General features: G+C 39.6%; 2 protein-coding genes across 2 annotated transcripts in view; one reads left to right on the top strand and one right to left on the bottom strand.

The window, feature by feature from the left end:
* Positions 1-1,951: 1,951 nt before the first annotated feature.
* blvrb (biliverdin reductase B) lies at positions 1,952-6,346 on the bottom strand. Its single transcript, XM_072695132.1, has 5 exons — positions 6,152-6,346; positions 3,593-3,754; positions 3,106-3,195; positions 2,613-2,744; positions 1,952-2,422 (listed from the first exon to the last, which is right to left on the bottom strand). Exons 1-5 carry the CDS (start codon positions 6,234-6,236, stop codon positions 2,268-2,270), a joined length of 624 nt encoding a protein of 207 aa, XP_072551233.1. The 5' UTR covers positions 6,237-6,346; the 3' UTR covers positions 1,952-2,267.
* Positions 6,347-9,284: 2,938 nt separating this feature from the next.
* Positions 9,285-26,692, top strand: part of sptbn4b (spectrin, beta, non-erythrocytic 4b) — an 86,136-nt gene continuing 68,728 nt past the window's right edge. The window contains exons 1-4 of the mRNA XM_072695303.1: positions 9,285-9,590; positions 25,486-25,652; positions 25,945-26,096; positions 26,181-26,354. Coding sequence (XP_072551404.1) covers positions 25,508-25,652; positions 25,945-26,096; positions 26,181-26,354 — 471 coding nt within the window. The 5' untranslated portion in view covers positions 9,285-9,590; positions 25,486-25,507. The remainder of the gene's footprint in view (positions 9,591-25,485; positions 25,653-25,944; positions 26,097-26,180; positions 26,355-26,692) is intronic.

Consider the following 26,692-nt stretch of genomic DNA (forward strand, 5'->3'; position numbering starts at 1 on the left):
ACTTATTTCTGCACTGTACACTTTGTTTACATACAAGATTATCAAACCAGACTGGTCATTTTCACGCACAGCACATCAAAGCTCTACATATTTATTTCATTTTATTATTAGTTTAGAAACTTAGTTTGGACCTTAATCACCCAGCCTCATGTACATATTTGCATATTTATTGTAATTGTACTTACTTACTTACGTACTTGCAGTCTCGGGTCTATTGATTATGCACCATTGTATGTCCTACCTATTCTGCACAGGAGGCTTAGCCTAACAGTGTTTTATTGTACTGTACAAGCCTGTATTAGTATAATGACAAAGTTTAACTGAATTGAATTGAGCTGTGGTCTCTGGAAAGATGGTGCTCCATCCAATACTTTTGGGATAAGTCGGGAGTTGGGGAAGAGGCGGGGTAGTGACCATCCAACATTCCGACCTAATGCTCTTGTCCGTTAATGCAATCAAATCCTTACAGCAATGCTTCAAAATCTAGTAGAAGGCCTTACCTGGACAGAAGAGACAGTTACTCTAGCAAAAGCAGGATAAACTCTTAAGAGTATCCCATGCTGTTCCAAGTGGTTGCTAGATGGCTGTTAGGTGATCAGGTGATCAGATAGTTGCTATGGTGTCCCAGACAGTTGCCAGTGCTAGTTTTTACACTGTCAGTGCTGCCTTAATAACAAGGGCCTCATTTTACTGATACTGATTATATTAATACAGATTAATCAAACGAAACACACATTTAACTACTTTAAGCTGACACAGATGTGTGTCTCTCTCTCACACACAGTGTCTAGTCTCTAGTCTAGTCTCACAGTGTGTCTAGTACTGCCAATAGAAGACTCCAGAGCAGATAAACATGAACCTATTGGCCCCATGTCTAATGCTAGAATGGTATGAAGCCCCTAGAATCAAGCTGTGGAGCAGTGGAACTGTGTTATCTGACGGGCAGGCGTCCCAATACTTTTGTCCATATACTTTACCATTTTACATTCCCTCATCTGGGTAGATATTAATATTCCACACTAAACTTGTTATAATAATAGTAACGAGTAGAATAAAAAAAAAGCACAGAATGATATAAACACTCACTGAAATGTGGTCAAACGTTTTTACCAGCTAACGTTACTCGGAGGTGTTAGCGGGAGTTCGTCTGAGAGCATTAAGTTAGGAGAGAAATTAGAGTAGTGCTAGCTACATATTGTGTATAGTTATTAAAGTTTAGGAAGGGTTAACTAACCCCACTGCACGATACGAATGTTTAAAATGTAGCTCAATGTGGACCTGTTGTTTATTTAACGTTAGCTGAGCTAACAGAGCTAGGTTAGCGTTAGCATTAGCTACCTCAGCCAGCTGTTCTGAGTTACCGTTAGCTAGCGAACAACTCACCTACCGAACTAAACGGGTGTAAAAAAAAACAAAAAAAAAAACAAAGCTTAGTCTCTGTCACTTACCTATAAGCTTTTCTTGTAACCCTAAGAATCAACTGAACGAATTTCAGTGCTTGGTTAAGTCTCGAAATGCACAGAAATCCCAGGGCTCTGCGAGGAGAACTGAACCGCACTGATTCACTGCGGGACGCTTTCCCGCCTGCGATTCAAGCGCTACACGGAAACGGTTCGAGGGGTTTATGGGTAATGTAGTTCACACTAAAGGAGTTCATCTTAAACAGTTCACACAAACGTAGTTTACAGAAATGTAGCCTAGTTGAAACAAATGTAGTTCTTACTAATGGTATTTTATACTAGCTATATATGTATACATAGTAATGCATATAATTAGTTCATATTCAACCATTAATATTTAAATATTTAATATAATAATAATAATTATTATGATTATTATTATTATTAATAGAATATATTTTAATATAATAGTATATATGCACATGCAAAAACTGCAAAATAATTCAAATATTTGATGTATTTGACCAGACCAACAATGAAACAAATGTGTATTAGAGCTTTCAAAAGTATTTTAATAGGAAAAGGAAAATGTATTGTACAGTTAACAGGCATTTCCCTTTTTAACAGAGATATTGCAAAATATTAACATTTTATCGAAATGTCTTCTAAAACATTGTACGTAAATGTGTTTTTAAAACCTATTGTGTGATCATTTGTGGATTGAAAATGATTAATAGTAATGATTTTGCATCTGTTAAAAAAAACATGATGTAAGTGTCAATAGGGCACATCTGGAGATTTAAGGGTACAGGTGATGTAAATAAACGTTAGCATTTCATTAGAAACCTGTTTACTGACACATTCAGTTTAACTGTACTCTCCAGAAAGGCCCACTGTCTTCCCGTCCCACTCTGCGGTGGACAGACACTTGACGAAGAAGTGGCCAAGATCGTATTTGGAGATCACTCTTCCTTTCAGCATGTTCTCAGTGACTGTGTACTTCTCCGTCAGAGGGTGGTTATCTGTGGAGGAGGAAACCAGTGTTAACAACACAGTTAACATTAACAATCCATAAGGTACGCTTGCCTGTCCTCTAATGTTTTGAAGTGGCAAAGGATTCTCCTCAAGGGGGTGCTATTAGCACCCAAATAGCTTGTGGTGCTTTAGAGGAAGGGCGCTCAGTGCCACCGTGTGTTCTGTGAGTGTAGTTACCAGCGATGTGTGGAGGCATTACGGCCACATAGTCCAGCCCAGACTCCTTCAACAGTGTGTACATCCTGTCATGGTCTTCAGTAACGGGGACCAGACGAGGGGGCACCTTAGACCTGTCCCACAGAAGAAAGGCTAAAGGAGAAAAGAGAGAGGAAGAGGACAATAGTTTATAACAGGAGATGCTAAGTTAATGGTGCTAACAAACACGCCCCTAAAAATAAATGTTTCTCTACATGCCCTCAAAATCTAAATCCCTTCAGATCTACATTAGTTTGGTAAATGGATGTGATTTAGAACATGGTGTGACTTACTTTACTCTGAAAACACAAACAAACTTCTCTACAGAGCTGAATGCAAAAGACGAACTAGGACCTAATTTTTGTAGCTTTATTGTTATCATTCATGAAATATGAGTTTCAAGCAATTCTGAAAATTAAAAGATTTTTTAATAATTAAGCTCAGTTCTGTGTATTGACTGTAAAATCAGTCGTACCGGACATGCATCCTATGACCTTTCGGATGCCGCGGGCCTTCATGGCTTCCAGGATGTTACGGGTTCCCTCTGACATCATGGTGGTGGGACCTGCAGACAGCGTTATGCAAATGTTATTTTTATGTATGGGAAGCTATTAAGAAAATCTTACCATCCATAATATACTATAATTCTACAATATAATGATAACTGTATTTTTACATGATGTTTTCTGTATATCACAAAATATTTAACATATTGAATAAAAATGTTAATTTGCTTTTTGTGTCACAATATTTAAATCTAATTGGCCTTGTTCATTACTCTATACAATATATAAAATATATTAAAGGCAAGTATGTTTTTTTATTTTGCATATTTTTAATATATTTTAATATTTAATATATTTTCTAAACATTGTTAGTTTAAGATCTAAAACATTCTGTTCACTCCCCAGTACATGAAGACACACATACATAAGTTGGACGGATCTCTGCTCTTTACTCACTGAGGTCGTTTCTGGTACCCAGGATGATGATCACCGCGTCCTGACCCTCCAGCGTCTTCTTCACGTCCTCCTTATTCAGCACATCCCCCACCACCACTCTGGAGGCTTTGTGGTCAGCTGGCAGTCTGGACGGATCCCTCACCAACACAGTCACGTTATAACCTGAAACCAAAATAAATAAAATAAAAGTTCAATAGAAATCAAATGATCCCAGTTCCCAATTCCCTTTCAAAAGTATCTGCATAATTAAACAGCTCAAATGTAAGCGGAGTCATTCAGAGTGGGTTTGGTGTGAAACGGTCCGTTCTAAAGAAACAAGACCAGACATCTAAACCTCTAAAAGCTCCGTCACAGACAGTTATAATACCACATGGTTATGAATACACTGCCTGATGCCTGATACCAGCGTTTTGGGTCTAAAATATGTAAAACTGCATATCATTTAAAAGGTGGAGGGATACATGCAGGGTGTTGTGCAGCAAAAAAAATAGCACCCAAATAAACACTTCATATAAAACTCAGAAGACACAAGTAGGTTTACTGGCGGGTTTGGATATTAAATAATATGCCTGTATTTCTGCAGTCAGGGCTGGTTCCTGAGTTGGTACACTTCACAATTTCACACCAAACCCACTCTGAATGTGATCATCTCAAACACTGTAAGAATACCGTCCATTAACTTGCGTTCAGAGTTCTACAGATACCGCCCTCTCTGGATCAGGCAGATAAATGAGGATTTGAACGTTGTTCCTTATCTGTGACTCAGCAGTGTGCTCCTGTACACCGTGACTTGACAGAAAGGCCTGACCTCTGCATGACTCAGCACTTTCACAACTGTCTCATGATCGGAGCAATCTTTGACAATGTGCAAAAAGAGGGAAATCTTTTCTGATTGTTCAGCAGATTCACTAAAATTAGCTTATATTTCATAATAAAAGTCACTCACAATTTTCCTTTATTTCAAGAAAGTGCACTCCCAAATCACACTCCTCATTTAGTATAAATACATTATTACATTAAGTATAAATGCATAATTCACCAGATGATCATGTTTCATAATAACACCCTAGTGTTAGGATCTATGAATTCCCATCTCCAACCACTGTAACCTCCCTGATGGCTCAGCTGCCATCCGAGGGTTATTATAACTTATAAGCTGCTGCTGTGGTTACAAACAGGCCTTATATCCAGCATTATGTATATTTATTAGAATTCCTTATTATGATATTACAAATATATCCCAGTATTGTTTATGTATACCAATATGACTCATAATGCCAGGATTGATCCTGTTTTTTTAGCATGTCTCTTTAGTCAAGTATGATTATTTAACCCAGTATGAATCTTTAACCTAGTATAAGGTCTATAAAAAAATCATCACAGGATCCTTTTATTACTTTTAGAAATGATACTGTAAACTGTAGTGAATATCATTTGTCTGTTCTGCTGCCACAGCTCTTTAAAAGTAAAAATAAGTGACTGGTCTAATTCATCATAATCATAGGTGTCTTGGTGGCCTCTCTTACCAGTCTCCTTTTTGCACAGTAACTCGGTTTGTGAGGACGGCCTGCTCTAGATGTGCCATATTCCTTCCATTTTCTAACGATGGATTTAACTGAACTCAAGGGGGGTGTTCAGTGACTTGGAATTTCGTTTTGTATCCATCCCCTGACGTATACTCTTCAATAACCTTTTCACTGACTGAGTTGCATGTTCTTCTGTCTTCATGGTGAATGTGTAGCCAAGAATACTGATTGACCTGTGACTGGACCTTCCAGACAGGTGTCTTAATACTACAATCACTTGAGACACATTTACTGCACTCAGGTGATCTCCATTTCACTGATTGTGAGACTACTAGCACCAACTGCCTGGATCTCTGTTGAATTAGGTCAGTCACACATTTATGCATTTAAGTATTTGACTTATTTTTAAAATTGTATTGAATTGTATTGAATTTTAAATTCTTAAAAAAAGCCAACTAATTGACCATGATTCCATTTAAAAAGCAATAAAAAGGGAAAATATCCAGGGGGTACTTTTTTTATAGGCACTGGAATTCTTTAACCTGCACGATTCTTTAACACAGTATAATTCTTATGCTGTATAATTCATGGCTTTAATATTATTTTGACAAGCATGATAACTAGCAATATATCCCTGTGTTTATGCTAGTACACATCTTAATGCTTGTATTTTTCTTTATCCAAGTAAGAATCTTTAATGCAGTGTAACTCCCAGTGTTGTAATTACATTCTAACAGGTGCTTTAACCACATCGCCAGTACTGTTTTACAGTACTGTAACTTTTTATAGCATATTACAGAATATTTTTGAATGGCTCTTCACGCCAAATCTCTATCACAGTATAAGTCAGTGTTTGGGTCAGTGTGACTTTTGTCTCTGCACTACTGTTCACAGTAATTAAGTAATAAGGCAACTCATCAAGAGCTGCAAACTCCCAGTATGCCTGTGAATCCCAGGACACCTCTTTAACCCAGAATATGCCAGTATGACCCTGGTTCTCGGTATCAGTTGAGTAACCCGGTGTGTGTCTCACCTGCAGCAGCTGCGATCGGTAAGGTCACCGCCCCGGTCATCCCGGTAGAACCAAACACCGCCACGTTCTTCACTGCATCAGCCATACCTGAGTGTGTGTGTGAGTCTCAGAGTAAAAGTCTGCGACCTGCTCGAGCGCTGATAAGACCCTCTGAAGCTCACCACTGAGTTCCTCACTTACATACAGTTGTTCGATTCATGAACAAAGCAAACCAGTAGAACCGATTCACAGTTCAACTGAATCGAACTTTTTGTTGCATCTTGAAGCCTAGTTTTATTATTGAAAATACAACAACTACTATTACTACTAATAATAACAACACCAACATAAAGTAATACTGTATTAGTAATAGTAATGCGACCATTAAAAAGGATTTAGCCTTAATCTGGTTTTGGGAAACTGACCCTGGTTTCTTGGACAGAGATTAATCCTAGACTACACAACCAAATCAAACCGAGATTTTATTTTAAAAGGAAAATAATCTCTGCCCTTTAATGTTAAAGCCTTGTTAAGGTTAAAGTTACTTGTCATAGTTATAATGTACTGGTTTATTTATCTTTACAAATCATTGCCAATCATGCTATTTATCATTTCTTCTAATGACTTATTTTTATTATTTTATTTTTGCTGCATTATATTATTGTTATATTTGTATCGCGTTTGTATTTTTATAGCTCTTAATAACATAATTAGTCATTAATAGCTGCATTAGTAATTTTTGGTTTATCCGGAATTAAAATAAATGGTTTTGATTCATTGACTCGTACAGTTTGAAAGAATCGGTTTGTAGAACTACTGAATCGAACGCCAGTGGCGTCACGAAGGACCGCCAGTAGAATAACGTCCCCGCTTCCTTCTGCGCTGCGATTGGCTAAATCTTTCCCATTCACACTGTGGCTGATTGGCCAGTTGAGAAGACACTCAGCGGGACAGCAGGCGGGTTTATGATAGTTCAGCATGAAAATAATATTAAACACCAAGCATCTTAAATTTCAGTGTAAAACGAAGAGTGGCCTTAGGTGCTGTGGTTAAATGTTGATATGAAGATTTTTTTAGGATTTAATAATATTATTTTTAAACGTCAGGAAATACTTTTATACTCGACAGTACCAGACAAATATCACTGTTTTGTCCTTTTGTCCTTAATACCGATATTTAAAATATAAAAAAAATAATTAAAAACACTAGTGGTCACGTGTTTCTTATCAACACAAAGTAGCTACATTTGTTACAATGACAATGATGATATATATTATTTATATCTTAATATATTCATACTTTTTTAATGATTACTGAAGACAAATCTCCACACTCTGAGGACATTAAAGTAATATTTTATATGTGCTATTAATCTGAGGGGCTGTACTAGTCAGTAGCTTTAATATAAGGGGGTTATATATCGATTAATAGGTTCAATCTGAGGAGCTGTATGAATCAGGGGCTGTATAGGTCAGTAGCTTTAATCTGAGGAGTTGTATCCATTAGTAGCTTTGATATGAGGGAATGTGTCGGTCAGTACCATATCTGAGGGGCTGTGTCTGTCAATCCGTTATCTGAGGGGCTGTGTCGGTCAGTAGCTTTAATCTGAGGAGCTGTATCCAATAGTAGCTTTGATATGAGGGAATGTATCGATCAGTAGCTTTAATCTGAGGGGCTGTGTCTGTCAGCAGTTTAATCTGAGGGGCTGTGTCTGTCAGTATCTTAATCTGAGGGGCTGTGTCTGTCATTATCTTAATCTGAGGGGATGTGTCGGTCAGTACGTTATCTAAGGGGCTGTGTCGGTCAGTAGCTTCAATCTGAGGAGCTGTATCCATTGGTAGCTTTGATATGAGGGAAACATATCGATCAGTAGCTTAATCTCAGGGGCTGTGTCTGTCAGTAGCTTAATCTGATGGGATGTGTTGGTCAGTATGTTATCTGAGGGGCTATGTCTGTCAGTAGTTTAATCTAAGGGGCTGTCTGTCAGTAGTTTAATCTGAGGTGCTGTGTCTGTCAGCAGTTTAATCTAAGGGGCTGTCTGTCAGTAGCTTAATCTGAGAGGCTGTGTCTGTCAGTAGCTTAATCTGAGGGCATGTGTCGGTCAGTATGTTATCTGAGGGGCTGTGTCGGTCAGTAGTTTAATCTGAGAGGCTGTGTCTGTCCGCAGTTTAATATGAGGGGCTGTGTCTGTCAGTAGCTTAATCTGAGGGGCTGTGTCTGTCAGTAGCTTAATCTGATGGGATGTGTTGGTCAGTATGTTATCTGAGGGGCTGTTGTCTGTCAGTAGTTTAATCTAAGGGGCTGTGTTGGTCAGTAGTTTAATCTGAGGGGATGTGTCGGTCAGTAGCTTAATCTGAGGGGCTGTGTCGGTCAGTAGTTTAATCTGAGGGGCTGTGCCTTTCAGTAGTTTAATCTGAGGTGCTGTGTCTGTCAGCAGTTTAATCTGAGGGGCTGTGTCTGTCAGTCCGTTACCTGAGGGGCTGTCTGTCAGTAGTTGAATCTGAGGGGCTGTGTCTGTCAGTAGTTTAATCCGAGGGGCTGTGTCTGTCAGTAGTTTAATCTGAGGGGCTGTGTCTGTCAGTCCGTTATCTAAGGGGCTGTGTCGGTCAGAAGTTTTATCTAAGGGGCTGTGTCTGTAAGTAGTTTAATCTGAGGAGCTGTGTCGGTCAGTAGTTTAATCTGAGGGTCTGTGTCGGTCAGTAGTTTGGAGAGGTTTTACAGGCTCAGTCCAGGGCTGCCAATCAGAACAGAGCATATTTACATATCTCTCAGTCACTATGAAACATCAAATCACAGTCTAATTCAAAGAGATAAAGAGACGTTGGGTAAAATGACTGAAATATCATACAGGCTTTATAAGTAGACCGTATAAAATGCAAGGTATTGTCTATTTAATAATAATCTTTTTGAGCCAGTTACGCAGCAGGAGGGACGGAGTTAGTCTTATCCAATCCCAACGCACGAAGCCAGACCGTTATCCAATCATAGCACAGGAGCCTGCCTGGTGCCAGCTAATCCTAATACAGGACGTGGAACACTACTATCCAATCACCGCACAGGAGGCTGGACAGCTCCATCCAATCCGAGCGCAGGAGGGCGGATTTTGCCGGAATGCGGGTGGGAAAAATAACCCAGCATTGAGGCTGATTCAGGTTCACACACCGGTTGTATGAGGCTGACCGCGCGCACACACATACACACACGCACACACACGTTCCGTGTCATCGGCGTGATTTGGCCGTGGTGGACGGTCCATACACAATAAATACAGACCACCGGCTGTAATTCGGATTAAAACCCCCCGGTTTGTGTTTGATCCGGCGGAGATCACCTGACTGTAATGCGGCGCGAGGCGGAGGAGAACCCATCCTGGGTGCACTGATACACAGCCTGGGCTTCATTTACACACATTTGTCCGACACACACACACACACACACATCCTTAGGGCTGGAGGTGCAGGTAAGACATTGCATTGCGTTACATTGAATTACACTGAAATGAACTGCATTGCATGCAACACTGAGCGTGCACTCTTGGTGCAATTGATTCCTACAGTGCTGGAGGAGCACAGACTGGCCTGGGTTGGCCACAGTGCTGCTGCTGCTGCTGCAGTCATTTCTGGGCAGTGTCCTGTCCTGTGTCCTGTGGTGGTGTTTAACCTTAAAGCATGCATCTTAAGGCTGTGTTTAATGGGTAATCCTAGTTCCTCAATAGACTTTAGGCTAATCTCACAGCTATGGGGATGGATTTGGGAAAAAGGCCTAGGCCATAATGAGCAAATGTGATGTACATCTTTTTATGTGTCATTGAAAGTTGATTTTAGGCGTCAGGCCTGTGGTCAGTGCTCATTTTAGTACAATTGATCACACTTCTGAAAACATGAGATCATAATGACAGCTTGCATGCTGCATGCAATGCCCACTGCACCCACACCTAATGCTGCACCTAGAAACCTTAAAGCTAATAACATTTGCCTGTATTAGAGGACCAGTGTAAAAAGCAGCAATCCCCCAGTGCTGCATTAACACATCCAGTGTTGAATTCTCTTTGGTGTGCAGCTGATCTTACATAAACACTGTAGGAGTTCCCGCTACACCGGGGATTTTTTGCTGTGTAATGTGAATCATACTATCACCAGGCTGTGACTGCAATGCTAGCATAGCCTGTTGTTCAGTAACCTCATTTCCAAATCTGACAGTGCAGGAGAGGTTGAGGGTAAGAGTCAGTTCTGGGAATTTATGGTCAGTACAGGATGGTAGGGGGGGGGTGGAGGGATGTGTCATTTTAAGGTTAATGGGAAGCTGGGCCTGCATGTAGAATATGTATTGGTGTGTTATACTGCAGATGAAGTATAGCTCATAGCTAACTCAAACTCAAACAAAGTAATTAACAGGGAAAGGAAACAAAGCTGGGCATATGTGTGTAATTGGCACCACACTGGTTGTTGATGGATACAGTGATCACTACAGCAGCATGAAAAACACACAAATTTAAAAAACAAGAGCATGTCATTGCTGTCCAATGACTTTACAGGAGAAGGCAAATATGTTCTTAACTCTGAATGGAAGCTAATGTAAAATATTTCTATTGGTCTATTTATCCAGAATTATGTATACATTATTTATACAGCATTCAGTATACAGCATTCAGAGCAGCCGTAGGGTTATTATGATATATAATGTGCAGTAAGTTGCATAAATCTTAGCAAGAATGTTTTATTTTTTTTACACACAAAATTCACTGATCCAATTTCCTAGTATTCATATCACAATGATATTAGCAGAAGAAAAGTAATGGAGAAAAGTATTTTCTACTTAATAAGAAGTAATTTAGGGGAGTTAAGGTAAGTGCTTCAACTAAACTATGTACACATACCATTTTCAGAATCTATCTATATATCGATCTATCTATCTATATGTATATATATATATATATATATATATATATATATTCTCTGTGTAATTGCATAGTAATTAAGTAGCTGCTGTAGCTTGTATACAACACTGATGCAGTGCATCCTTTCATACTGGCCTTACATGTGTAATAGACACCACACAGGCTGTTTATGAACACAGCTTTAAATGCATTTAAATAAAGTTTCAATATGATTATGAAAAGGTAATCGTTATTTTAGTGTTAGTATACTGTTCATTACTGTTCCATTAATATTCAACGCATATACTAAAGACCTATATGTACATAATACAGGCAGTATACGCCCCTTGGTGAATTCTATAAAAGTGACTGATGGGAGTGAAGTTTAGCTACAGTCAAACTCAGAAAATGTAATAATCTAAAATAGGAGTGCATGTTGTATTTGGTACCGCACAGTCTGGTTTAAAGGGGAATATGCTCTAGATATGCACTAGGTATGGATAAACGTGATCCAGATCCAGAGTGATTTATGGTAAGAAGCTTTAAAGGAAAGACTTTCTGCATGAAGAACTGCAGACATTACGTAGACACACCAGTTACAGTAGCGTATTATCATACGGTAGAAAACATATTGTTACACTGTCCAGTGTGTTACATTTTGTGGTATCTGCACTGTCACTTCATGCAGAGCAGGCCGTTTCAAGCTTAATTGAGAGCTAGGACTGCATGATCAGCACCTCACAGCCTGTTTTACATACCTAGTTGTTTTGATTATGACTGTACGGCTGATTATGATTATGATGTAGTATTGGTTTAATTCTCTTATTCTTATCTTATTCTCTTATTATTCTTATCTAAGCAGTGACTACTTTTCATGTTCAGTATAAAAAGACAAAATAGTTAAAAATGATGACTTTAGAATTGAGCAATGCAGTGCATTGTATAATTGTTTTGAAATTGTAGAGTATTGTTACACATTGTCATAACATTTTGCAACATAATATTACATTTATCATTACATGTCATATAATATATTATAACATTGAAGTGTAACATATTCTGACATTGTACTGTGACATATATTGTGACATCATATTGTAATATAATGTTACATTGTGAAATATATCATATTGTATCATATTGTAACATCATATCATAACAAAATGTTTGTTATTTTATGACATATTGTTAAAAATATATTATATTGTAGCATCATACTGTAACATAATGTTCTAACATATATTGTAAAATATATCATTTATTACATTGTAACATCACATCATAATGTATATTCTAGCATCATATCATTACATATATTCTAACATTGTAATATAATATTGTATTTAAACGCCTCTTGTAACATATTGTAACATCATATGTAACATATAATGTTATAACATACACTATATTGCCAAAAGTATTCGCTCGCCTGCCTTTGCACACATATGAACTTAAGTGACATTCAATTCTTAATCCATAGGGTTTAATATGATGTCGGACAACCCTTTGCAGCTAAAACAGCTTCAACACTTTAAAGGCTTTCCACAAGGTTTAGGAGTTTAGTGTTTATGGGAATATTTGACCATTCTTCCAGAAGTGCATTTGTGAGGTCAGACACTGATGTTGGACGAGAAGCCTGGCTCACAGTCTCCATGCTGATTTATCCCAAAGGTGTTCTATGGGGTTGAGGTCATGACTCTGTGCACACCAGTGAAGTTCTTCTACACCAAACTCGCTCATTCATGTCTTTATAGACCTTTCTTTGTGCGCTGGTGCGCCGTCATGTTGGAACAGTAAGGGCTCATCCCCAAACTGTTCCCGCAGATTTGGGAGCATGAAATTGACCAAAATCTCTTGGTTTGCTGAGGCATTAAGAGTTAATTTAACTGGAACTAAGGGGCCAAACCCAACTCCTGAAAAACAACCCCACACCATAATCCCCCCTCCACCAAACTTTACACTTGGCACAGTGCAGTCAGATAAGTACCGTTCTCTTGGAAACCTCCAAATTCAGACTCGTCCATCGGATTGCCAGATGGAGAAGCGTGATTATTCACTCTAGAGAACACGTCTTCACTGCTGTAGAGTCCAGTGGCGGCGTGTTTTACACCACTGAATCCGATGCTTTGCATAGTTCTTGGTGATGTAAGGCTTGGATGCAGCTGCTTGGTCATAGAAACCTGTTCCATGAAGCTCTCTACACACTGTTCTTAAACTAATCTGAAGGCCACATGAAGTTTGGAGGTCTATATGGATTGACTCTGCAGAAAGTTGGTGACCTCTGCACACAATGCGCCTCAGCATCCGCTGACCCCGCTCTGTCATTTTACGTGGCCTACAACTTTGTGGCTGAGTTGCTGTCGTTCCCAATTGCTTCCACTTTGTTATAATACCACTGACAGTTAACTGTGGAATATCTAATAGCGAGGAACTTTCACGACTAGACTTGTTGCACAGGTGGCATCCTATCACAGTACCATGCTGGAATTCACTGACCCATTCTTGTTATGTAGAAGCAGTCTGCAGGCCTAGGTGCTTGGTTTTATACATCTGTGGCCATGGAAATGATTGGATCACCTGAATTCTAAGCTTTGGATGGGTTAGTGAATTTATATATTTGTGTGAATTCCTGTGGTCAGAAATTCCTGGAGGGATGTCTACTAAACCCATTTGCATTGTTATACCACCTACACCATACGCTACACCAGTTTCTATAGTTGAACTACACTCATTTTAATGGTTACACCACAACCATTTGCACGGTTATGCTACACTCATTTCAATAGTTGAACTACACTAAATTCCATGTCTGTTTCCATAGTTCCACTGCACCCTAATAATGATAATAATAATAATAATAATAATAATAGAAATTGTAATAATAACAACAACAAAAATAATAGTAAAAATGTATGTAATATAATTCCTGACTAGCTGATATTCTGAATATTCTCTTGCGCCCCACCTGCCTCTCTGTTTTTTGTATTTCTCTCTTTTTCTAGCTCTAGTAGTAACAGGAACAGCCTGATTAGTAGTGAGTAATGAGTGTGATTTTAGTTTAGTTTCTGTTCTTTTAAATGCGCTTAAAGATGAATTACACATAGAACACTCCGATCATATCAGACTTGGAGAAATGTATAGATGCAGATTTGAGGTTATTGTTTTTCGCTATTGATGGTTGTTTCACTGCTTCTATAATGAACCATCTGTTTTACCCTTTTTGTGTGTAATCTGATGGCCTCGCTCCCACAGCAGATTTGCATTGCAGTGAGCTAATGAAGATACGGCTGATTTGGGAGCACAGAGATCCAGATTAATCAGGAATAAAGGGAGAGGGCGAGAGCGGGCAGAAAGAGCGGCCAGTGTTCAGCTGTGGGCCTGCGGCCCTGACAGCCTTCATATTAATGCGGAATGGCATGCTCTCCCTCAGGTCCTCCTAATCCCTCTTACTGAATCATGCTTCATGAACTACGACCCTCAGAAAGAGAACTCAGAGCCTAGGAGAGAGTTTCAGCTTAAACCTGTGCAAGACTGAATTACCTTTTAAGTTTTTGGAATAGATAGTTTTGGACAATTTACCTAGTTTCCCATCAGATTTCAGCATGTTTGGTGTCTGAAGCTTTCTTCTTTACATGAAAGCTATGAGGCTAATATAGTAAGCAAACTATGGAGGTTTATACCTAACCAGTTAGCATGGTGCATGGTAATCACCTTAATCTTAATCATTGCACACTCTGAATAATTCATAGTAGATTCTGAATGATTCATAACAGATTCTAAATGATCCAGAGTAAACACTGAACATTGTCAATATCTTAGCCTTATGTTCGCTATTAAAGCTGAGCTCTCACGACTTTCCTATAATTCACGCTCTGGTTTCAGCTCATTCTCTTGTATGTTTATGTACTTATTGACCTTTTCAGCATCTATTTTGATGCGGGTTTGGTTTGTTCCGACCCTTCTAACTGACAGTGTGTGTGTGTGTGTTTTTGAAGGAAGACTGCTGGAAGAGGAGTGTGTTTATTCTGTAAGTGTGAACGCCTGAAGCTCGGTGTAGCTCTCACAGCTGTGTTTGTTTATCAGGAGGAAATTCGGGCAGTTCCTGCGGTCAGAGTTTCTGTCATGTCCGCAGACGGCAGGTGCTGATGGAAGGTTCAGGACAGTTTTACACATCAGGTCCAGATTTACTCATATCATACTGGAAGTAAAGGTGTACATTTACAGACTGAAAATCAATATGTAGAGGATATTCCTCTGTGTAATACAATACAGCTCTTTCTGGTACTAAGATCACTGTAATCTAGTTTACAAGACCTAAAGGCGTCTGTGGTTGTCTTCTATAAGGGACCAGTATCTCTTATTTTCTGGTTTTGTGCAGCTTTATGTTCCACAAACTATATAATAATTCATTTTTACACAATCCTGTTCCAGCCTCTTTTTATCCCTTAATTAAACATGCTATTTTGGTCACTGTGCCTGTAATTGAGTTTTCTGTACATTTGATTATTTGCCACCCTTTTGCTCTATGTGACTGCGCCGAGGCTGTACAGTGTGTAGAGATGTTGGGATTGAGGTGTGATCTGATCCAGGCATATTTTAAAGGATGGGGTATCAGCTATTTTAAGCCTAATCCAGTTCAGATCCTCTGTTTTTACCGCTGTGTTCTAGCAGTGTGCCCAGTGGCGTCCTCTAGGTGTCATTAACAGACATTATTCCCAGTCCGCAGCAGTGAGAAACATTCTCCGAAGTAAACAGAACAGCTCAGAGTCTGCAGTGTGGAAGTATCTTACAGTGCAACATGAGAATTTAACGTAATTTCTGTGGTTCTAGAGCTTTGACTGTGTTTGAGCTGCTTTTCATATATGACAAATTGACTGTTGACTGTATTTATCTCAGCATTCTTGGATTGGTATCGATATCAAACCATACTCAAGATACTTAAGATACTTAGATTAGATTGGTATCGACCAATGCTCTTTATTAATGTACTCAGATCAAATCAGTATCAGCTGATACTTAGAATTAAGGTGCTTGGATCGGATTGGAATCGGACTATACTTAGCACTAAAGTACTCGGATCAGATTGATTTCAGCTGATACTCAGTGATACGTACAGTTCATACTCAGCATTAAGATCGGTATCGGACAATATTTAGCATTAAGGTATTTGAATTGGATTGGTGTCAGGCAATACTCAGCATTAAGGTACTTGGATCAAACTGGTATCAGATTATACTCAGTGTTCTCGGATCGTATCAGTCCATACTCCACATTAAGGTACTAGGATCAGATTAAAATCGGCAAGTACTCAGCATTAAGATACTCAGATTGGATTTGTATCAGCAAATACGCAGCATTAAGGTACTTGCGTTGGATTGGTATTGGCTGATACTCTGCTTTCTGGAACTTGGATCGTATCAGTATCCAGCGATACTCGTCATTTAGGTGCTCTGGACGGATCGGGATCGACTGACTCAGTAATGAGATACTTGGATCAGATCAGAATGTGTAGAGTATGCAGAATGTATAGGGTGTGTAGAGTGTGCAGAGTGTAATGTGGATAAAGTGTTAGCCTGTGCTGTTTTCTTGCTCTCCAGGATGGTGTGTTGATGCTGCTGAGACTTGGCTGCAAAGCCTGAGGCTTTCTCTGGTGTGGGAGTAACCGGGAACACACTGGAATGTGTTGAGCTGTTAATCATGAGCCTCTTGCTTGGCTGCGCTGATCTACTGTCCACCCTATCACTCTACAGCTACAACTACAGCGACAGCACAGCAGGGTGCAGGATAAATGGAGCTGAGGGTGTTAATCCTAAAGTAACTCATGATACAATACCATTGGGATGCTGCTTACGATAATGATGGTCTCAATTTAAGTAAGGCTGGGCTTTGGAGTACACAGCCCCGCCCCCCATAGACCTGCAGTTCTTTCATCCACTTCTGTTGTTTTCACACAACTATGAAGTACACAGTGTAACTATGGAGTCTAAATATGGTGTAAATGTAACAGAGTGTGACTGTGGAGTGTAAGACATACAGAGTAGAACTATGGATTGTAAGTGTTCTAGAGTGTAAGCGTGTCTGAGTGTAACTATGGAATGTTTTTGAAAAGTTTTATGGAGTGGAGCTATGACATGTAGTTGTTACGGTGCGTAACTATGGAGTGTAAGCGTTGTGGAGTGTAACTCTGGAGTGTAACTATGAAGTGTAAGTAGAATTGAGTGTAACATAGTAGTTAGTATTGTTACAGAGTAAAACTATAGAGTGTAACTATGGAGTTTAAGCATTACGGAGTTGAGCTATGGAATGTACGTGTTACGGAGTGGAACTATGGAACATAAGCGTTACAGAGTAGATCTATGGAATGCAAGCGTTACAGAGTGGATCTACAGAGTGGATCTACAGAGTATAAGCATTATTGAGTGGAACTATGTGGTGTAAACATTACGGAGTGGAACTATGGAACGTGCGCATTATGGAGTGGAACTACGCTATACTAACAGGAGAACTGAGCACCTTTGGTTCTAAACCACAGTTCAACAGCGTGTACAGAACCAAAAGGAGGAGGCTAATGCTAATGCACACACACACTTTAGAAAAACAAATAACAGCTCATTTACCTCACTATATAATAGTTATCCCACATCAGTAGTCGACAAACAACAACAGATATTATATCAGTCCAGAGTGTGTACTTCTACACACACACAGTGATTTGACTGCAGTGGTTTTAATGAACTGAGACCTGAACGACAGAGAGGTGAGTCAGGCTGGATTATAAGATGTTGTAGTAGAGTGTAACTATTCAGTGTAAGCGTTACGGTGTGGGACTGCAGAGTGTACGCTTTACAGAGTGAAACTATGGAATGTTAGCATTATGGAGTGTAACTATGGAAAGTAAGCATTACAGAGTGGAACTACGGAATGTAAGTGTTACGGCGTAGAACTATGGAAAGTAAGCATTACGGAGTGGAACTATAGAATGTAAGTGTTACGGCGTGGAACTGCAGAGTGTAAGCGTTATGGAGTGTAAGCATTACGGAGTGGAACTATGGAATGTAAGCATTAAGAAGTTAAACTATGGAATGTAAGCATTGTGTAGTGTAACTATGGAATGTAAGCGTTATAGTGTGGAATATACTGCAGAGTATAAGCGTTATGGAGTGGAATTGTAGAGTGTAAGCGTTACAGAGTGGAACTACGGAATGTAAGCATTATGGAGTGGAATTGTAGAGTGTAAGCGTTATGGAGTGGAACTATGGAATGTAAGCGTTACGTAGTGAAATTGTAGAGTGTAAGCGTTACGGAGTGGAACTATGGAATGTAATTGTTACGAAGTGGAATTGTAGAGTGTAAGTGTTACGGAGTGGAACTATGGAATGTAAGCGTTACAAAGTGAAACTGCAGAGTGTAAGCTTTACGGAGTGGAACTATGGAATGTAAGTGTTACGGTGAGCAACTATGGAATCTAAGCGTTACGGAGTGGAACTGCAGAGTGTAAGAGTTACGGAGTGGAACTATGAAATGTAAGCGTTACAGAGTGGAACTATGAAATGTAAGCGTTACGGAGTGGAACTATGGAATGGAAGCGTTATGAAGTGGAACTACAGAGTGTAAGCGTTACGGAAAGTAACTGCAGAGTGTAAGCGTAAGTTTTGGAATAGAACTCTGGAGTATGAACGCTGTGGAGTGTAACTCTATAATCTAGTGTCTCACACTGATTCAGAGTCTGACCTCATCTGCTGCAGTGGAGTTGTTTACGTTGTCGTGGCTACACACTGTCAATCACAGTGGACCCTGAAACGGCCACACAGTCCTAATCAGCCAGAGAAGCTAATTATAGACTTGACTATTTAAAGCAGTATTATGTGAGAATGGTTATTTTTTGCTCCTGGGCTCCCCCTACAGTTGTGGGGTTTAATTCACTTTTTCACCACTGCTGTAAATGCAAATCACACACTGTAGACACTGTACACTGTACACATTCACTCTGCGGTTCCACTCCATAACGCTTACATTCCGTAGTGAAGCACTTTTGTAAGTCGCTATGGATAAGAGCGTCTGCTAAATGCTGTAAATGTAATGTAATGTAATGCATTTGTTGACAGAGGCGGTGAAGTAATATGACTCAAGTTCTGGAGAGAGGTCTTGTGCAGCTCCAGTTCTTTAGGTCAGTAGCAGCATTCCAGTGTAATGACAGAGACGCCATTCCCCTGTTACAGTCAGTGTATCATCAACATGATTCTGAAGCTGCTGTTTTAAGGTACAGTAGATGCAGAATAGTACTTTAAGAACTGATCATCAAATCACAAACCTTTAAAAACACAGAGATTGTTTTTGGATTTTTGGATTTACCATCAGCTGCTTTAAATAATGGCCTGGATTCAGTGCAGTTGTATGTGATTATAAAAGCAGTTCGGTCTCTTGTTAATGATGATGATGATGATGAAGCTGTGAGGCTCCTTTGGGTTGATTTTTTTAGACGGTTGTTTCTCCTCCTGTCTCTTAGTCTGTAAGGCTTTTCTGACATTTTCTTTTATTTCATCTCTTTTAAAACTGCTCCATGTTGGATTGTGTGTGTGTGTATTTGTGACACATCAGATGATCATAAACCCGATGAGACTGGAATAACTGTAGTCTAAAATTGGATATTTTTCTCTTTTTTGTCCTGTGTGCCAGTGACAAAATTCCTGCATCTGCATTGCACATGTACATATACAAAAGTATTTGGACAGCCCTTCTATTAAGTAAGTTCAGCATGTTCTGCACCCATTTCTGACAAAGTCACCCAGTTATACACATCTTAAAAATTGCTCTAAAGCATATACACACTCACCATAACTATCAATAATCATACCATACCCATAATTGCCAATACCCAGCTATATGTAGGTCCATCAATATCCATAATCATCTTTACCATACCCATCAGTACCATACCCATTTCCATACTCATTCATACTCATAACATGGGAAAGAACACAGAAAAGTGTTCTTGGATGGACACAGTTAAACGGGCGCAGTTAGAAGACACAGTTAGGACACAGTTAGAAGGACACAGTTAAAAGGGCACAGTTAAAAAACACAGAAGAGCACAGTTAGAAGGACACAGTTCAAAGGACACAGTTAGAAAAACACAGTTAGGGCACAGTTCATAGGACACAGTTAGAAGAAGACAGTTAGGGCACAGTTCATAGGACACAGTTAGAAGAAGACAGTTAGGACACAGTTAAAAGGACACAATTAGAAGAACACAGTTAGAAGAACACAGTTAAAAGGACACAGTTAGAAGGACACAGTTAGAAGAACACGGTTAGAACATAGTTAAAGGGACACAGCTAGAAGAGCACAGTTAGAAGAACACAGTTAAAAGGACACAGTTAGAAGGACACAGTTAGAAGGACACAGTTAGAAGAAGACAGTTAAAAGGACACAGTTAAAAGGACACAGTTAGAAGGACACAGTTAGAAGAACACGGTTAGAACATAGTTAAAGGGACACAGCTAGAAGAACACAGTTAGAAGAATACAGTTAAAAGGACACAGTTAAAAGGACACAGTTAGAAGGACACAGTTAGAAGAAGACAGTTAGGACACAGTTAAAAGGACACAGTTAGAAGAACACAGTTAGAACATAGTTAAAGGGACACAGCTAGAAGAACACAGTTAGAACATAGTTAAAGGGACACAGCTAGAAGAACACAGTTAGAATAAAACATTTACAGTGAGTCCAAGAAGTATTTGATCCCTTGCTGATTTTCTTCGTTGGCCCACTAATAAAGACATGATCATTCTATACTTTTAATGGTAGATGTATTCTTACATGGAGAGACAGAATATTAAAAAGAAAATCCAGAAAATAAATCTAAGGAATATATATTAATTGATTTGTATTTCATGGAGTGAAATAAGTATTTGATCCCTTAGTATTCATTAGCAGTTCTGGCTTTTACAGACCAGTTAGACACTCCCAATCAACTTGTTACCTGACCTGAAGCCACCTGTTCTCACTAATCACTTGTGTGAAAAACACCTGTCCACAGAATCAGACAGATCACACAGATTTCAAGTCTCCAACATGGGTAAAACCAAAGAGCTGTCACAGGACCTCAGAGTCAGAATTGTTGACCTTCACAAAGCTGGAATGGGCTACAAAAAGATTAGTAAGGTGTTGGATGTGAAAGTAACAACTATTGGTGCAATTATCAGAAAGTTTAAAGAGTATAACATGACAATCAACAGACCTCGGCCCGGTGCTCCAAAGAAGATTTCGCCTCGTGGGGTGGCAATGATGCTGAGAACAGTCAGAAATCGTCCTGCAACCACTCGGCAGGAGTTAGCAAATGACCTGAAGGCAGCTGGGACCACAGTTTGCAAGGAAACAATTGGCAACACTTTGCGCAACAATGGATTCACATCCTGCAGTGCCCGAAAGGTACCCCTGCTGAAGAGAGCACATGTGGAGGCGCGCCTCAAGTATGCCAATGATCATTTGAAAGATGAACCAAGTTATTGGGAGAAGGTTTTGTGGTCAGACGAGACCAAAATTGAACTTTTTGGCCTCAACTCCACCCGCCATGTGTGGAGGAAGAAAAATGCTGCCTATGACCCCAAGAACACTGTGCCCACCGTCAAGCATGGAGGTGGAAGCATAATGTTTTGGGGGTGTTTCTCTGCCAAGGGTACAGGGCTACTTCACCGCATCACTGGGAAGATGGATGGAGCCATGTACCGCACAATCCTGAGGGACAACCTCCTCCCCTCTGCCAGGGATCTGAAAATGGGCCGTGGTTGGGTCTTCCAACATGATAACGACCCTAAACATACAGCAAAGGCAACAAAGGATTGGCTCAAGAAAAATCACATTAAGGTCATGGAGTGGCCCAGCCAGTCGCCAGACCTCAATCCGATCGAAAATCTATGGAGGGAGCTGAAGGTCAGAGTTGCCAAGCGACAGCCCACCAACCTTCATGATTTAGAGAGGATCTGCAAAGAAGAGTGGGCCAAAATTCCCCCTGGTGTGTGTGCTAAACTTGTGGTTAACTACAACAAACGTCTCACCGCTGTGCTTGCAAACAAAGGCTTTGCCACTAAGTATTGAGTGTGTTTGGCAAGAGGGATCAAATACTTATTTTCCTCATTGAAATACAAATTAATTAAAATATATTCTTTAAAATTATATTCTGGATTTTTGTCTTGATATTCTGTCTCTCCATGTTAGAATATATCTACCATTAAAAGTGCAGAAGGATAGTGTCTTTATTAGTGGGCAAACAAAGAAAATCAGCAAGGGATCAAATACTTCTTGGACTCACTGTAAAAGAACACAGAAGAGCACAGTTAAAAGGGCTCAGTTAAAAAACACAGAAGAGCACAGTTAGAAGGACACAGTTAAAAGAACAGAGTTAGAAGGACACAGTTCAAAGGACACAGTTAGAAAAACACAGTTAGGGCACAGTTCATAGGACACAGTTAGAAGAAGACAGTTAGAACACAGTTAAAAGGACACAGTTAAAAGGACACAGTTAGAAGAACACAGTTAGAAGAACACAGTTAAAAGGACACAGTTAGAAGGACACAGTTAGAAGAACACGGTTAGAACATAGTTAAAGGGACACAGCTAGAAGAACACAGTTAGAAGAATACAGTTAAAAGAACACAGTTAGGACACAGTTAAAAGGACACAGTTAGAAGAACACAGTTAGAACATAGTTAAAGGGACACAGCTAGAAGAACACAGTTAGAACATAGTTAAAGGGACACAGCTAGAAGAACACAGTTAGAATAAAACATTTAAAAGAACACAGAAGAGCACAGTTAAAAGGGCTCAGTTAAAAAACACAGAAGAGCACAGTTAGAAGGACACAGTTAAAAGAACAGAGTTAGAAGGTCACAGTTCAAAGGACACAGTTAGAAGACCACAGTTAGGGCACAGTTAGAAGGACACAGTTAAAAGGGCTCAGTTAAAAAACACAGAAGAGCACAGTTAGAAGGACACAGTTAAAAGAACAGAGTTAGAAGGTCACAGTTCAAAGGACACAGTTAGAAGACCACAGTTAGGGCACAGTTCAAAGCACACATTTAGAAGAACACAGTTAGGGCACAGTTCAAAGCACACATTTAGAAGAACACAGTTAAAAGGACACAGTTAGAAGAACACAGTTAGAACACAGTTAAAGGGACACAGCTAGAAGAACACAGAAGAATACATTTAAAAGAACACAGTTAAAAGGACACAGAAGAATACAGTTAAAAGAATACAGTTAAAAGGACACAGTTAGAAGAACACAGAAAAGCACAGTTAAAAGAACACAGTTAAAAGAACACAGAAAAGCACAGTTAGAAGGGAACAGAAAATTACAGTTAGAATTACACAGTTGGAAGAGCACAGTCAGGAAAACACAGTTAGAAGAACACTGAAGAACAGTTAGAAGAACACAGAAAAACACAGAAGGACACAATTAGAACAGCACTGTTAGAATGACACAGTTTGAAGGACACCGTTGTAAAAGAAACAGTTAAAGAAGAACACAGTTAGAAGGGCACAGTTTGAAAAGCACAGGTTTGGATGCTGATCTTTTCTGTGAACTGACCAAATAGCAGCTCATCTGATTTACTTTAACACTTATTACTTTAATACTTTAAGGACTGATTAGGTAAACTAGGTGCTGGATGGGAACTGGGAATAATGGCCTTCCCCCAGGAGAGCACACATTCTAATCACAATGGCTTGTTTATTTGTTTATTTCAAAGAAATATTGTAATGTAAACACTGTTCAGATAAACAGCTGTCCAGACTGTTCCCTATGTGAAGCTTCAGTTCAATACTGTATATTTTTTACAGTATTTCCATGTGTGGCTCATAATGTCATAATTACATAGCTCGTCTTTTTAGAGGATCTGAGGAGGTGCAAATCTGTATGTGTGTGTGTGCATGTGTATGATCATGGGGGATGGGAGCTGGTGTATTTTGGAATTGGGGGAAGGGTCTGTGCTCTTTTCTCTCCTTACAATGATCACAGATTTCAGAGAGAACAAGAAAAGAAGAGCGAGCCTCACACACACACACACACACACACACACACACACACTGACAAATCCTGTGAATTTCACCAGGATGACAGGAATAGTGGAAAATACTCTGAGGCATCATGCTGAAGAGAAACACGCAGTACACACTCATACCAATACTGATATGTGTGCTAAAGTTTGGGCACCCTAGTTCAAATGGCATGTGTCATTCTTAGTGTAAATTAGTAAATCTGCTACAAGAAACCTAAATATGGCCTTTTCTGTACAGTTTAGACACGAATTGTAATTCAATTTAATCAAAACAATAAAACTGTACCAAGATTTATGTACAATTGGTTTATTTTCTGCTGTCTATTAAATACAGTTAAAATGGATCGACGTGCGTCTCTGTAGAAGATGAGAACATCAGCATACATGGAGTTTTACCAGGGGTGCACAGACCTTTGCACACAGCTGTAGTCTGTATGAGTGAAAATAGGGGATTGCTGATATTTCGCTGTATCACCTCTCTCCTATCAAACCCCCCGCTGTTCTACATTTTTGCATTCTATCAGTGCAACAGAGAAGGCTTGATATAAAACCTTTATAGGTTCTTCAAGGGTTCTTCAAGGGTTATGTAGAACCATAACAACTTTGAGAACCATTGAATGTTTAAATAACACTCCTTTGTCTGGTAAAATGGTTTAAGTCTATCTGACGTTTGTTAACCCTCAGTTCATCTACACACACACACGCACACACACACTCTCAGTGCTGGCAGAGGAGAAAGGTAAAAGTGACCCAGTTGTAGCTTGTGTGTGTGTAAAAAGCCTATTTCACATCATACTGTACATCAGTCAGAGAGAAAGTAGGGCATGTGTGTGTGTGTGTGTGTGAAGTTTAACAGTCCTGAATGAGGCTGATGTTTCTTACCTGATGTATTGAAAGGTGTTATGTTTGGTCTATGTGCTTCAAAGGGCTGTTTCCTGCTTTCAATGATTTGTGTTTGTGATGTCAAAACCAACACATAAATACATTTACATAAATCTAACTATCCAGGAAGTCTGAGGAAGTTAAGACAGAAAAATTGGGCTGCCGTGAGGAACAATTTGTTTGAAAAAAAAGGGTGCAGAATGTCACCTTTTCACGTTTTCAACTGTTAAACGTGAGGGTAGGTGTATCGTGATTTGAGGTTTTGCAGCCAGTGGCACATATGTATTTCAGTGTGTGAATTGACAACACACACACACACACACATATATATATATATGAAATACATATGAAATATTTGTGTTCTGACTTTTTTATGTTTACACTTTAAGAGAATACACAATCCTACTTCTTTAAAAAGCCTTGTGATGTCGAATGTTGGTCATGTCATCCATCCATACGTACACCTTCAATAAAAAGGTGCAATATTTTACTGGCTACTGTGTGTGTTTCATTGTAGCTGTGCTGTATGTTGTTTACAGGCTAGTTTGGGAAGCAGGCGCGATGGCCAATGCCTCCACTGACCTGGACAACGCTGAGGCCCAGAGACAACTAAACAACAACAACCGGCCCACCAGCACAGGATTCTGGGAAACTGAGACCACCAGCTCAAAACTCTTTGAGTGCTCACGTATTAAAGCACTAGCAGGTATGCAGAAAAACACACATACACACACACACACATACAGTCTATTTGTTCAAAAAACACTTTCTTTTAGCTTCACCAGTAAAGTGGCCAGTGAGTAGAAGTACAATGTAGGTGTTTCTAATAAAGTGGCCAGTAAGTGGAAGTACAATATAGGTGTTTCTAATAAAGTGGCCAGTAAGTGGAGGTAATGTAGGTGTTTCTAATAAAGTGGCCAGTTAATAAAAAAACAACAACCTATAATATATACTTGCAGTGTCTGTAATGTGAGTGTTTCTGATGTCTTGTCCTCTAGATGAGAGAGATGCAGTGCAGAAGAAAACCTTCACTAAGTGGGTAAACGCTCACCTGGCCCGTGTGTCCTGCCGCATTGCTGACCTTTACAACGACCTGAGGGACGGCTACATGCTCACCAGACTGCTGGAGGTGCTCTCAGGGGAGCTGCTGGTCAGTTTATCTACCTTCATTTACCTTGGAAAATTTTAAGCAGCTTTAGTGTTTTGACATCATGTTGATTTAATTTTCTTTAAGCCCCGTCCAACACGAGGCCGGATGCGGATCCACTGCCTAGAGAATGTGGATAAGGCTCTGCAGTTCCTTAAAGAGCAGAGGGTGCACCTGGAGAACGTCGGATCACATGATATCGTCGATGGCAACCACCGCCTCACCCTTGGCCTTATCTGGACCATCATCCTGCGCTTTCAGGTATGAGCGCATTAGCCAATTTTATCCTATTTTATTTATACAGTTATGGCTGGATTCAAAACTGCTATTGTTGATTCCAAGTCTAGACTACGACCTAGCTGAGAGCAAAGTCCAAGTCCAAATGAGAGTGAGACCAACTTGCCAACCAAATTGCAGTTTTGTATGGGTGCCAGCCACCATTAGAGTTAATCAATAGGAACCAGCAGGGGGTGCTGTTAGCTCTAGAAAAAGGGACATTCCCAATACTGCTGATTGCATACACACTTTAGTGTGATGCTAAATAACACATAAGTTGAAGGGTAGTAAATAAGTTCAAGTTTAAGTTTAATATGTTTAAT

This window comes from Salminus brasiliensis, chromosome 13, assembly GCF_030463535.1.
Source record: "Salminus brasiliensis chromosome 13, fSalBra1.hap2, whole genome shotgun sequence".
NCBI lineage: Eukaryota > Metazoa > Chordata > Actinopteri > Characiformes > Bryconidae > Salminus > Salminus brasiliensis.